The sequence below is a fragment of the Nerophis ophidion genome, linkage group LG17, assembly GCF_033978795.1.
Source record: "Nerophis ophidion isolate RoL-2023_Sa linkage group LG17, RoL_Noph_v1.0, whole genome shotgun sequence".
NCBI lineage: Eukaryota > Metazoa > Chordata > Actinopteri > Syngnathiformes > Syngnathidae > Nerophis > Nerophis ophidion.
In genome coordinates this window covers 19,984,773-19,999,877 of record NC_084627.1, presented here as the reverse complement: position 1 = coordinate 19,999,877, position 15,105 = coordinate 19,984,773, and the positions used below count along the sequence as shown (strand labels likewise).

Sequence of the window (15,105 nt, the reverse complement as noted above, 5' to 3'; positions counted from 1 at the left end):
GGGTTAAACGTAGTGCCATCATAGCACGCCCTTAAGGTTTTTTTTGGCGAAGATCAGCAGACATTCGAGAGAATAGTTGCTCAGAAATTTGGGAGTCACACGGAAAATTTGGGAGAGTTGGCAAATGTTATCTTGTCAAGCGGCATTCACATAAAACTCGCAGGGCGCACTAAAATTAAATTTTCATATTAAGGTGCGGGCCGCGTGTCTGAGACCCCTGGTTTGTACATAGCACAAAGCAAAAAAAAAAAAAACTTTGTATGCAGTGTTATTTCATTTTAAATTTCAAAAGAGTTTTGTGGCTCCCATTGTTTTCTTTATTTTGTGAAACGGGTCAAAATGGCTCTTTGAGTGGTAAAGGCTGCCGACCCCTGCCATAGACCGATGCAGAGATATGACATATCGTTGCAGGGCTCAGTCTGGAACAGGGGTTATATGCCAGAAGTGACCACCGCATAGTTAACATAGTGCAGGATCAAGAGCTGAGACAATTGCAGGAAGAGACCACAGGGTGGTGGCTACCGGTCAACATGACCCCCCATACACTTGATGTTGTTCTGCTGCCCAATGGTGTTTGAAGGATGTGGAGAGATCGTGCCAGACGTCAAGTGGAGCGCAGGGAGAATGAGAAGAGTGGAGGTGAGCAGTAGGGATGTCGAATAGCAAGAGCAACGGGAGGTGAATTCGGATTTTTGGGAGGTGGAGGGAGGAAGGGCATAAAAGAAATGTATGAGGTAAATGCTGCTTGTGGAATGCTTTTGACAGCTGGCAGACACACACTGCCACAATGAGTCTAACCCGCCCCCGAGGTACCTTCCGAAACCAAGTCCTGCTCTGCGGCACGTACACGTCCAGACAGAGGGGCCAAGTAGTCTGCGACATAACTTACCTCCGGGCTCTTGCTTTGTTCCTCGCGTTGGATGGCTTTGTTCCCTGGCCAGAGACCGGATATCTACTCAGTGACTGGACACTGTCTCCCCCCCCCCCCCGTCTCGTGGTCTCCCCTAACCTTTCCTTTCTCATTCTTGAACTTGAGATGATGAATCTATAAAAAGTACAGAAGGTGTCTAGATACCGCCTCAAAATTTAGAAGCCATTTTAGTACAGAACATCTTCTCAAGCAACAGTACTACTATAAATGAGACTTTGAGTAGTCTGTGTGCAGCTTGAGTAGCCTGCTCAGGGGCCTTGAGGTTAGAGTGTCCGTCCTGAGATCGGTAGGTTGCTAGTTCAAACCCCGGCCGAGTCATACCAAAGACTATAAAAAATGGGAGTCATTACCTCCCTGCTTGGCACTCAGCATCAAGGGTTGGAATTAGGGGTTAAATCGCCAAAAATAATTTCTGAGGGAGGCCACCGCTGCTACTCACTGCTCCCCTCATCTCCCAGGGGGGTGAACAAGGGGATGGGTCAAATGCTGAGGACACATTTCACCACACCTAGTGTGTGTGACAATCATTGGTACTTTAACATTAATTTTATATTCACTATCTAGAAAAATATGACTCAACACAGTCTCAACTGACTAAATAGCAGGCAAGTCAGTGCCAAGATAATTGTTTCTTGCTCACAATCAAGCAGATAACTCACTAAACACTCACTCTTTGAACATGTTCACTGTAAAGTGTTGACTACGTTGACTTATTTTTATAGGACACAAAGTCTACACAGCAAAATTAGCTATAAACAATCTACTCTGAAGTAGGGCTGGGCGGTATATCGATATATTCAATATATCGCGGGTTTGTCTCTGTGCAATATATAAAATGACTTTATTGTGATATTCGAGTATATGTTCTCACACAGTTGCTTTTAGCCGCGGGCATTACAATACAGGCGTTTCCCACTCTTTCTTGTCTCTCCTTCTCACAGACTTAAAACAAGTCACACGCCCTCCCCGAGCAGAGAGGCAGCTACATGGGTAACATTAGCTGTGATGCTAACGGTGCGTTGCGAGTGGTAATACGAGAGAGAGAAGGTGCCATTCTGGTAACAAATGAAGGAAGAATTAATTCCCAAGAGAAACAGCAGGGGATCCATCGTCTGGCGGTGGTTTGGCTTCAAGCGGGAATATGTTGAACAATTATGCGGCAAAAGCGATGCTACAAAAAGTAGCAGCATTGCTATTTGATTTCCTATTATGCAGTTCATTTTTATTTTACACTTTTTGAAATATCTTGTGTGACATCAAGCACAAAAGTGCACTTTATCTGTTTTAAACTATTGTGGTGGCGTTCTGTACAAAAAGTGCAATTTAATTTAGTGTTGTTTTGATATGTCATCTTAGTGACATCATGCACAAAAGTGCACTCATAGTGCACTCATTTTGGACATTTCCTGAAAGTTTTATTGAAAATTGGCACACAACTTTTAGAGGTATGATGATCACTAACTTAATGACCAACAATACATAGCTACGATTACATAGGCAGCTGAAATGTGAGGCGTGTCACATACTGTGGTTTACTATGTGATTGAGTCAGATACTGTAAAGCTAGAAATACAGGATGTATCCCACAGGACAGCTCTGTATTAAATTATATTCATATGTTCTATAAAACAGTTTCCAACTGTCAAATAATTTCAAATGTGAATCCTAACTGTCTTTTGAATTACATTGAATATATAAGATCTGACCTGTTTTTTGTTCAGGATAAAACTGCAGCAGATGACTATAATTCTGTAACAAATTTCAAAACAATTCAAAGGATTTCTCTTTCAAATCCAATCAGCTTTGAGGCAAAATTACTGTATGCGTGATTAGAATCCGTCATAACAAATAAGGTTTAATCTGTAGCTGATCGACGCTGCACATTTGGCAGCAGCTCAAACTGAACAGTAAGCTCATAAATCATGGTACATATTTAGACCTCTGTCAAATCTCACCAGATCATGCTGCATTTGGTATTTTTCTTATTGAAGTGAGATCTTTGCCTCCTATTAGCAATGAATGCACAAGATTGCATTTGCTCACTCTTCAAGTTTACCTCTTTGCAGATGACTCATTTGCATTCAAGAGACAGTTTAAATGCCCTATCAGGGCCGACCCGTGGCATAGGCCGTATAGGCAAATGCTAAGGGCACCGTCCATCAGTGGGCGCCACGCCAGTGCCACAAATGTTGGAGGGAAAAAATAATAATAATAAAATAAAAAAGTTGGTACTATTATTTCTAAATACAAAAAAATAATCCCACGTTAATTAAAATGCAAAGTAAAGCCTATTTAATAGAAATATTATTTGTTACAACATCACGCCCCCCCTCCCCCGCAAGGTGCACCCCCTACCTTCCCGTATCATGACTCTTTTTGGACGTTACCACATCAAATAATCAACACAGGATGTCAAAACGGCCAAAACTGTTAGGTGCCCAGGGAAGAAAAACGAGAAAAGAAGAGGAGGAGAAATGAGAAAAAGACAGAGGTAGGTAACGTTAGCCTACATACATTAAAATTATTTGTCTGTTACAGAATGTGATACTAACCTGGCTTTTTAGCATTAAAATAATGTTACATGATTCAGCAATTGCTAAACAATAAATAGCTAGTTCTATTTTAACGTCGGGTTAGTATTGTGGAGGGGGCTAAATTGTTATCAAAATAATAATGTAACGTTAGGTAATTACAGTACTCCCACCTTACATTCCTCAGGGACATGTGTATTAGATGCAATATTAAAAAGCACAAATAGAAAACTCTGTAGGATCCCATTTTTTTGTAATATAGTTAAAATCAAACTGGATTGATATCTTGTTTTGTGCAGTGCCTTATTTATATTGTATTTTTAATTTATTTTATGCAACTTGTTGACACGTTTTATTGTGTTTATGTATGTCAAAAACATTGTATCTCATATATTATTTTTTTTTTGTATTCATTTATTTATTCACATTTATTTTTATCTTGTTAACTATTCTGATTGTTAATTTGATTTATTTAAGTAAAAAAAAAAAGGTCAAAGACAAAGCTATTCGGTTTCTTGTGAGTATACACACTTCACTGCCGATGTGGGGGGGCGCCGCCTAAAATCATGCCTAGGGCGCCAGATTGGTTAGGGCCCTATTGACTAAAGAACCCTGCCTACTAACCTGGGCTGCTGATAGCTGGCAACTTACTGTTGACGACATGCTGAGGAAACATACAACTCTTAAGTCCGAGTTGACCCCATCTTTCATTTGTGACCTACATGAATAACTGGAAATGGCGTTCTTGGCAAATGAACTATACAATGATAAACATAGTGATGAGAGCGGGACGGTCTTGGCTCAAGCACGACATAATGGCCCACAAGTCGAGAGAGGAAGGAAAAAGGAAAACACCGGAGCAAAGGGAAGAGGCTCTGGCTCAGACAAATGGGAAGGAAGAAAGAGTGACATTAGTGAACTGACACCCCAGTCAAACACAAATCACCTTAGATACAACAATGCTAAAAGTCAAACAAGAGGTAACAATATCACTTTCATACACGTGGAATGCACACACACTGTGTTCAATGAGTTTGGGGATGAAGACAGGCATTAACACAATTTTTTTCCTCACGTCAACTACCTCTTTGATTGGTTTACACGCATCAAACCACAAGGAGGCAGTAGTTGGTGCACTATGGAGCAGATACAGCTCAATTCAGTGTCTAGCCACTAGATGTCACCAAAGCCTAATTTAAAGCATGCCAGTCCCAACATGAATGAATGGTAATCTCCAGACTGCAGACTAACCATCACATTGATTATATTCATTAAAGCAACACAATTATATTCCTATATGATTTTTGTTGATGTATCCTAATTTGATTATTTAATCATTAAACTGACAAGTACAGCAAAGTGAGCAAAGTTCCAATATGTATTTCCCCATTGGGCCACCAGAGGTCCCTGTCATCAATACATTATAAAGATTCCATGATGTTACATCAGATAGGATACCGACCAAGACAAGGGGGTAAAATTAGGTACTCACAGAGCACAGGTGGGGCAGGAACCTCTCTATGTCGTTCATGTCTATGCCATCATCTTCTTCAAACTTGTTTTTGCTCATCCTGAAACAGAGGATGCAATAAGTGCCATTAGAAAAAAGAAAAAAAAAGACAGCAAGTCTCCAAATGTAATGTTGACAGGACAAGACAAGTTCTCACCCTTCTCTGTCAATGTGTGGCAGATGCTTTGGTGCGCCTCTCAGGTGTTTTCTAGGGAAGTGGCTGAAGTCCAGCTTATCTGGCTGCACATCCCAACCTATACCTCTGCAACGAGACACAAGTTCAAATTACAACATACCGTAAGGAGCACGTCTGCATATGATGAGTACCCGAGTGAGTCTATGGTGTTAGCAGCCCATATGTCTGTGCCCAGGATGTCAAAGGAACCATCTCTGTTGCCATTCTACACAGCACAAAACACAAGGGAAAAAACAGGATGTCACAAATCATTATAAAGCATAGCTTGCTTACTGTACTTACAGTATGTCACAAAAAACAAAAATAGAATAGAATAGAAAGTACTTTATTGATCCCTGGTGGAAAAATTAAGAAAAAGGTAGGAAGGTATAAAGACACTTGATTTGCATCATAGAATTGTGAATGTTTCCTTTAAGAATAGCAAAGACTTGCAAAGTCGTGAATGCTGGAGTCTTACAACTCGCTTCTACCAGCAATGCCTGGAACTAATACTGTCAAGCGTTTACCAGAAATAAGTGAATAATTAATTATAATTTGTAATTAATTCATCTAATAAATCTCGTTTTCAATCTCACCTAAAAAAATGCAGAAAAAAAGCCCTCAACTTGAGATATTTGACATTTATACCTTAAGATAGGTATATACAGTGCATTTGCAAAGTTCACAGTATTTAATTTTGTCCACATTTTGTTTTGTTGCAGCCTTATTCCAAAATGGAATAAATTAATTGTTGTCCTCCAAATTCCACAGACAATACCACATATTGACAATGTGAAAAATTTTAAGTGTTTCAATTTTGCTAATTTATTAAGAATAAAAAGTATGTGGGCTCTATTGATAACCTCACTAACAACTTTAACGACGCCCTGCGCGAAACCATTGATAACATAGCACCGCTAAAGTTAAAAAAGGCTCCAAAAAGGCGTACGCCATGGTTTACTGAAGAAACTAGAGCTCAGAAATTATTATGTAGAAAGCTGGAACGCAAATGGCGCACGACTAAACTTGAGGTGCACCATCAAGCATGGAGTGATAGTTTAATAACTTATAAACGCATGCTTACCTTAGCTAAAACTAATTATTACTCAAATCTCATCCGCATTAATAAAAACGATCCAAAATTTTTGTTTAGTACAGTAGCATCGCTAACCCAACAAGGGACTCCTTCCAGTAGCTCCACCCATTCGGCAGATGACTTTATGAAGTTCTTTAATAAGAAAATTGAACTTATTAGAAAGGAGATTAAAGACAATGCGTCCCAACTACAACTGGGTTATAGTAACACAGATACGATTGTATATACGGCGGATACTGCAAATATCCAAAATAGTTTCTCTCGTTTTGATGAAATAACATTAGAAGGATTGTTACAACGTGTAAATGGAATAAAACAAACAACATGTTTACTTGACCCACTTCCTGGGAAACATATCAAGGAGCTTTTTGTATTATTAGGTCCATCAGTGCTAAATATTATAAACTTATCACTTTCCTCGGGCACTGTTCCCGTTGCATTCAAAAAAGCGGTTATTCATCCTCTCCTTAAAAGACCTAACCTCGATCCAGACCTCATGGTAAACTACCGACCGGTGTCTCACCTTCCCTTTATTTCGAAAATCCTCGAAAAAATTGTTGCAGAGCAGCTAAATGAGCACTTAGCGTTTAACAATCTATGTGAAACCTTTCAATCCGGTTTCAGGGCAAATCACTCGACTGAGACAGCCCTCGCAAAACTGACTAATGATCTATTGCTAACGATGGACTCTGATGCGTCATCTATGTTGCTGCTCCTCGATCTTAGCGCTGCTTTCGATACCGTCGATCATAATATTTTATTAGAGCGTATCAAAATACGAATTGGTATTTCAGACTCAGCCCTGTCATGGTTTAACTCTTATCTTACTGATAGGATGCAGTGCGTCTCCTATAACAGTGTGACCTCGGACTATGTTAAGGTAACGTGTGGAGTTCCCCAGGGTTCGGTCCTTGGCCCTGTACTCTTCAGCATCTACATGCTGCCGCTAGGTGACGTCATACGCAAATACGGTATTAGCTTTCACTGTTATGCTGATGACACCCAACTTTACATGCCCCTAAAGCTGACCAACACGCCGGACTGTAGTCAGTTGGAAGCGTGTCTTAATGAAATTAAACAATGGATGTCCGCTAACTTTTTGCAACTTAATGCCAAAAAAACGGAAATGCTGATTATCGGTCCTGCTAGACACCGACCTCTATTTAATAATACAACTTTAACATTTGACAACCAAATAATAAAACAAGGTGACTCTGTAAAAAATCTGGGTATTATCTTCGACCCAACTCTCTCCTTTGAGTCACACATTAAAAGCGTTACTAAAACGGCCTTCTTTCATCTCCGTAATATCGCTAAAATTCGCTCCATTTTGTCCACTAAAGACGCCGAGATCATTATCCATGCGTTTGTTACGTCTCGTCTCGATTACTGTAACGTATTATTTTCGGGTCTCCCAATGTCTAGCATTAAAAGATTACAGTTGGTACAAAATGCGGCTGCTAGACTTTTGACAAGAACAAGAAAGTTTGATCATATTACGCCTGTACTGGCTCACCTGCACTGGCTTCCTGTGCACTTAAGATGTGACTTTAAGGTTTTACTACTTACGTATAAAATACTACACGGTCTAGCTCCAGCCTATCTTGCCGATTGTATTGTACCGTATGTCCCGGCAAGAAATCTGCGTTCAAAAGACTCCGGCTTATTAGTGATTCCTAGAGCTCAAAAAAAGTCTGCGGGCTATAGAGCGTTTTCCGTTCGGGCTCCAGTACTCTGGAATGCCCTCCCGGTAACAGTTCGAGATGCTACCTCAGTAGAAGCATTTAAGTCTCATCTTAAAACTCATCTGTATACTCTAGCCTTTAAATAGACCTCCTTTTTAGACCAGTTGATCTGCCGCTTCTTTTCTTTCTCCTATGTCCCCCCCTCCCTTGTGGAGGGGGTCCGGTCCGATGACCATGGATGAAGTACTGACTGTCCAGAGTCGAGACCCAGGATGGACCGCTCGTCGGGACCCAGGATGGACCGCTCGCCTGTATCGGTTGGGGACATCTCTACGCTGCTGATCCGCTTGAGATGGTTTCCTGTGGACGGGACTCTCACTGCTGTCTTGGAGCCACTATGGATTGAACTTTCACAGTATCATGTTAGACCCGCTCGACATCCATTGCTTTCGGTCCCCTAGAGGGGGGGGGGTTGCCCACATCTGAGGTCCTCTCCAAGGTTTCTCATAGTCAGCATTGTCGCTGGCGTCCCACTGAATGTGAATTCTCCCTGCCCACTGGGTGTGAGTTTTCCTTGCCCTTTTGTGGGTTCTTCCGAGGATGTTGTAGTCGTAATGATTTGTGCAGTCCTTTGAGACATTTGTGATTTGGGGCTATATAAATAAACATTGATTGATTGATTGAAAAATAATAAAACAAATAATAAAGACACATCCTTGATGAAATAATTTGAGCAGCGTCCATTCTCCATCGCAACTATAAAAAGTATAATTTGTATGTAAAATTTGTTTTAAGTACACCTCTGCCTAAAATTGTCTTTTAATTAACATTAAAGAAAACAACACACCGGTCTTTCCTCGTCTACCACCATAGTCACATTGGAGACAAGTGCTACGTACATCGGGGTGTTGTTTTTAAGTCTAAAGCATGCTGCATTGCTTTTCTTTTACGTATGAAAAGCGCTGTATGAATAAAGTTTGATTTGATTTTATATGCTTCATCATTTTCTGGAATGGCAAAAAAAAACATGTTTACCAAGGCCATTGTACCAGAGAGCCCACCCAACTATTTAAGAAGGACTGGAAGGGAACTGCACATTTATTGAAGATGTGCCTATCATCCAGAGCTCTTATGAGAGACAAGAAGACAAAATATATATCTTTTTGCATTCTAATTTGTAATACTTGCCTTATTGGCTATCAATTTAGCTAATAGGATGAATCCATTCGGCCTCTAAATCCCTTTGAAAATACAAAAACCGCCAACAATATTTATTCAGTACCCTGTATAATAATAACCAGGATGGAGTGACATTGTTACTGTAAGAACAAATACTGACAAACTATTTTTCTAGCGTAGTAAGTCTTCGCCATACGACAGCATTAGTCATAAGCTTGCTACGGCAAGAGGTAAGCTGGCAACTGCGTCAACAGCTGAAAGGCTTTTGAGTTTGTAATGCACAACAACGCGACAGGACACCAATCTGTACTGACTGAAAAACATGAAAAATCATATATGACAGTATCTGTAAAGTATTTATTATTTTATGTTTTGTTTGTACACACCTAGCTCGACAGTGTTTGTACTCTAATTGTACGATGATGTAATGCGTGTTTCATGATCAATGTTATTATGACTCACTCGATCGACAGTTGTCTGCTTCCGGTTTATTTGGGATAAGCACCATATTTGTTTTGGCATAGCTTGGCTCAAAATTCCACATTTGCAGCGTCAAGTCACACTGATCTCAATGTATTGGATATTGTCTGCTGTAACGTTCCACGCTTCCTTCAGACTCGCGTCTATAAGCAGCAGATCATCCTACGCATATTCAGCTTAAAAACGATAAGGTTGTGAATCCTCATTTGTCCAAAAATTGTCTTGCACAAAATACCATTTCTTAAACTCTATTTAAGGAATAATTACTTTTGATTTAATTTCATCCATGGGCAGACACACTATCATGCGATTAAAACAATATTGTCATCCATGTAAATGTTCTCTGATTTTAAGTATAATGCACACATCATTGTACATGTAATATATCACCATATTGATGCACAAATGTGTTATACGTTATACAAACTTCAACTTTATTGATCCACAAGGGAAATCATTAAATAAGTAAGTATAATGGTGACGGCGTGACAAAGTGGGGAGAGTGGCCGTGCCAGCAATCTGAGGGTTACTGGTTTCATCCCCACCTTCTACCCAGTCACGTCCGTTGTGTCCTGGAGCAATACACTTCACCCTTGCTCCTGATGGGTCGTGGTTAGCACCTTGCATGGCAGCTCCCGCCATTAGTGTGTGAACGTGTGTGTGAATGGGTGAATGTGGAAATAGTGTCAAAGTGCTTTGAATTCCTTAAAAAAGGTGGAAAAGTGCTATACAAGTATAACCCATTTCCCATTTACCATTAATGCATTTGAGAATCCTTAAATTGTGGCACATGTATCACGAATGGTGAGTGTGCTCCATCTAGTGGTACTCCAAAGAATCACTTGATTAAACTACAGTGTTTTTTTAATCTATATTCAAACACAGTGTTATTGTTCAAACTATTTGTAATGTTACAGTGGCCAAAATATCAAATATAATTGTTAAATAAAACCCCTGCCTTGTTTTTAGTGAACACTTTGGCCTACGACACTGCTTTATTTTAATGTCGGTCATTATGGTGGTACTTGGAGAGCCAAGTTGGTTCTGGAGTGGTACTTGGTGAAAAAAGTTTGAGAACCACTGGTATAATGTCTCAAAGAAACCACAAAAAAATGATGCTACTCAAAAAGGATATACAAACCCCGTTTCCATATGAGTTGGGAAATTGGGCTAGATGTAAATATAAACAGAATAAAATGATTTGCGCATCATTTTCAACCCATATTCAGTTGAATATGCTACAAAGACAACATATTTGATGTTACTGATAAACATTTTTTTTGTGCAAATAATTATTAAGTTTAGAATTTGATGCCAGCAACACGTGACAAAGAAGTTGGGAAAGAAGGCAATAAATACTAATAAAGTTGAGGAATGCTCATCAAAGACTTATATGGAACATCCCACAGGTGTGCAGGCTAATTGAGAACAGTTGGGTGCCATGATTGGGTATAAAAGCAGCTTCCATGAAATGCTAAGTATTTTACAAATAAGGATGGGGCGAGGGTCACCACTTTGTAAGCAAATTGTCGAACAGTTTTAGAACAACATTTCTCAACGAGCTATTGCAAGGAATTCAGGGATTTTACCCTCTACGGTCTGTAAAATCATCAAATGGTTCAGAGACTCTGGAGAAATCACTGCACAGAAGCGATGATATTACGGATCTTTGATCCTTCAGGCGGTACTGCATCAAAAACCGACATCAGTGTGTCAAGGATATCACCACATGGGCTCAGGAACACTTCATAAAACCACTGTCAGTAATTACAGTTGGTTGCTGCATCTGTAAGTGCAAGTTAAAGCTCTACTATGCAAAGCGAAAGCCATTTATCAACAACACCGAGGAACGCCGCCGGCTTCGCTGGGCCCGAGCTCATCTAAGATGGACTGATGCAAAGTGGAAAAGTGTTCTGTGGTCTGACGAGTCCACATTTTAAATTATATTTGGAAACAGAGGACGTGGTGTCCTCCAGAACAAAGAGGAAAATAACCATTCGGATTGTTATAGGCGCAAAGTTCAAAAGCCAGCATCTGTGATGGTATGGGGGTGTATTAGTGCCCAATGCATGGGTAACTTACACATCTGTGAAGGCACCATTAATGCTGAAAGGTCCATACAGGCTTTGGAGCAACATATGTTGTCATCCAAGCAACGTTATCATGGACGCCCCTGCTTATTTCAGCAAGACAATGCCAAGTCACGTGTTACAACAGCGTGGCTTCGTAGTAAAAGATTGCGGGTACTTTCCTGGCCAGCCTGCAGTCCAGACCTGTCTCCCATCGAAAATGTGTGGAGCATTATGAAGCGTAAAATACGACAACGGAGATCCCGGACTGTTGAACGACTGAAGCTCTACATAAAACAAGAATGGGAAAGAATTCCACTTTCAAAGCTTCAACAATTAGTTTCTTCAGTTCCCAAACGTTTATTGAGTGTTGTTAAAAGAAAAGATGATGTAACACAGTGGTGAACATGCCTGTTCCCAACTACTTTAGCACGTGTTGCAGCCATGAAATTAAGTTAATTATCATTTGCAAAAAAAAAATGGTGTATGAGTTTGAACTTCGAATATCTTGTCTTTGTATTGCATTCAATTGGATATGGGTTGAAAAGGATTTGCAAATCATTGTATTCCGTTTATATTTACATACAACACAATTTCCCAACTCATACGGAAATGGGGTTTGTATATATAATATTAAAACTTCTACAAACCATAGACATAATTCTGATATGTATTTAGGACCAATAGTGATATCCTTTACTCATTGTTACATTTTATGTATCCTATCCCAACTATATTAAGTTGCTAACATCCTGACAGAGACCTCTTTTTCACTGTGGCTATAAATCATATTTGTGTCGCATGTTATTGTTACTGTTGTTGCCCTTAGTCGAGCACAAAATGAAAGCAAGGAAACTCACAGGCGTACAGAAACAGTAACGTTAGAGATTAAAAATTAACTAACACTGTAAATATGACTGTAAATAAATAATCATATATAACGCTATATTTTTATACCCCCACCTGAAACACCATAGTGGGGAGTGCTGGAGCCTATCTCAGCTGTATTTCGGCGGATGGCGTGTACACCCTGGACAATTCCAAACCTCATCGCAGGGCCAACACAGGTAGACAGACAACATTCACACTCACATTTACACACTAGGGACAATTTAGTGTTGCCAATCAACTTATCCCCAGGTGCATGTCTTTGGCGGTGGGAGGAAACCGGAGTTCCCGGAGGGAACCCACGCAGTCTCGGGGAGAACATGCAAACTCCACACAAAGACCCCGAGCCCAGGATTGAACCCAGGACCTTCTTATTGTGAGGCACACGTACTAACCCCTGGGTCACCGTGCTGCCCATGACCTACATGAATAACTGGAAATGGCGTTCTTGGCATATGAACTATACAATGAAAAACATAGTGATGCGAGCGGGATTGTCTTGGCTCAAACACGACATAATGGGCCAGAAGTCAAGAGAGGAAGGAAAGAGGAAGGCGCCGGAGCAAAGGGAAGACGCTCTGGCTCAGATAAACGGGAAGGAAGAAAGGGTGACATTCACAACCAAATTGCAATTTTAATTTTTTCCGATTTTAAATAGACTCAAAATTTTCAAGAATTAATAGAAAAATAATATTTTTTTGCATTTTTTTAAGAATCAATTTTTGGATTAAAACATGAAATAGCTATTGTTTTGGATTAAAACATGAAATAGCTATTATTTTGAATTAAAACATGAAACAGCTATTATTTATATCATTAGTATTATTGATACTGTTAGTTTTTTTAATTTTGGTTTTAATTGTATGTTATGTCTTCTCAATTTATTTGTAGATTTATATCCTAAGAATTGTAAGACTGGGATTGGGTTGGAGTTAGAGATGCTTTTTTGCCGATATCCAATATTCCGATATTGTCCAACTCCTAATTACCTATACCAATATCAACCGATACCGATATATACAGTCGTGGATTTAACACATTATAATGCGTAATTTTGTTGTGATGCCCCGCTGGATGCATTAAACAATGTAACAAGGTTTTCCAAAATAAATCAACTCAAGTTATGGAAAAAAATGCCAACATGGCACTGCCTTATTTATTATTGAAGAGCATTATTTTTTTCAATATGCCTCAAAACAGCAAATTTGGGACATGCTCTCAATGAGAGAGCATGAGGATGTTGAGGTGGGCGGAGTTGGGCGGGGGGGGGGGGGGGTGAGGTGGGGATGTAGGGAGTAGCGGGGGTGTATATTGTAGTGTCCCGGAAGAGTTAGTGCTGCAAGGGATTCTGGGTATTAGTTCTGTTGTGTTTATGTTGTGTTACGGTGTGGTTGTTCTCCCGAAATGTTTTTGTCATTCTTGTTTGGTGTGGGTTCACAGTGTGGCGCATATTTGTAACAGTGTTAAAGTTGTTTATACGGCCTCCCTCAGTATGACCTGAATGGCTTGTGACCAAGTATGCATGCATTCACTTGTGTGTGTAAAAAGCCAAAGTTATTATATGACTGGGCCGGAACGCAAAGGCAGTGCCTTTAAAGTTTATTGGCGCTCTGTACTTCTCCCTACGTACGTGTACACAGCAGTGTTTTAAAAAGTCATACATTTTACTTTGTGAAACCCATCCATCCATCCATCCATTTCCTACCGCTTATTGCCTTCGGGGCCGCGAGGGGCGCTGGTGCCTATCTCAGCTACAATCGGGCGGAAGGCGGGGTACACCTGCCGATACCGATAATTTAAAAAACAGATACCGATAATTTCCAATATTACATTTTAAAGCATTAATCGGCCAACAATATCGGCAGTCCGATATTATCGGACATCTCTAGTTGTAATTGGTCAATTTTCTTTTATTAGATTAATATTCTGTGAGTTTTGAAAAAATATTTTCTAAAATACATTCTTAAAAATATGTTATTTAGGTCAAATTGTATGTCACCAGCCAAGAGGGACTTTCATAACCTGTTTTGAAAAGGTTTTGTTTTAATCTATACAACAAATAAAATATTACGAAAATCGTGTTGAATCGTGAATCGATTCTAAATCGAATCATCACCCCAAAAATCAGAAGCTAAGGTGAGGTGCCAAAAATATTTCCCACCTCTGTTAAACACACTCAAATGACGTTTTAGCAACGATAAACCCTTGGGAAAACACACATTTGACCCAGGTACCTTAGAGGAGCATTTGAACTGGTTGTTCTGCCCCCTGCTGCCAGATCGGGAGCCAGAACCAGGTCTGGATCCAGAACTGGGCCTGGAGCCCGTGCTGCCGTTACTGCTGTTATCCCACTCATCCTGAATGGAGGGGAAAAAATTAGGGCTTGGCTGTACAGTATTTATTTTAGGAAGAGTAGGGCAGTACACTAAACACACTTACAATTACTGGTTTGGAGAAATCTCTCCCCTGGGATGAAGTCCAGCTGTCATCTTTGCTGTAGTTGCCGTCGTCCGTCCACTAAAGGAGAGAAACAACACATACTATGGTCTCACAGTACCCTC

At 40.1% G+C, this 15,105-nt stretch overlaps 1 protein-coding gene across 3 annotated transcripts in view; it reads right to left on the bottom strand.

Moving 5' to 3' along the window:
- ctif (CBP80/20-dependent translation initiation factor) overlaps window positions 1-15,105 on the bottom strand; it is a 125,381-nt gene that overhangs the window by 67,488 nt on the left and 42,788 nt on the right. For all 3 annotated transcript variants that reach the window (XM_061876484.1, XM_061876486.1, XM_061876485.1), the window contains exons 3-7: window positions 14,984-15,061; window positions 14,779-14,901; window positions 5,300-5,373; window positions 5,130-5,234; window positions 4,955-5,033 (exon numbers count right to left, since the gene is read on the bottom strand). In XM_061876484.1, coding sequence (XP_061732468.1) covers window positions 4,955-5,033; window positions 5,130-5,234; window positions 5,300-5,373; window positions 14,779-14,901; window positions 14,984-15,061 — 459 coding nt within the window. The remainder of the gene's footprint in view (window positions 1-4,954; window positions 5,034-5,129; window positions 5,235-5,299; window positions 5,374-14,778; window positions 14,902-14,983; window positions 15,062-15,105) is intronic.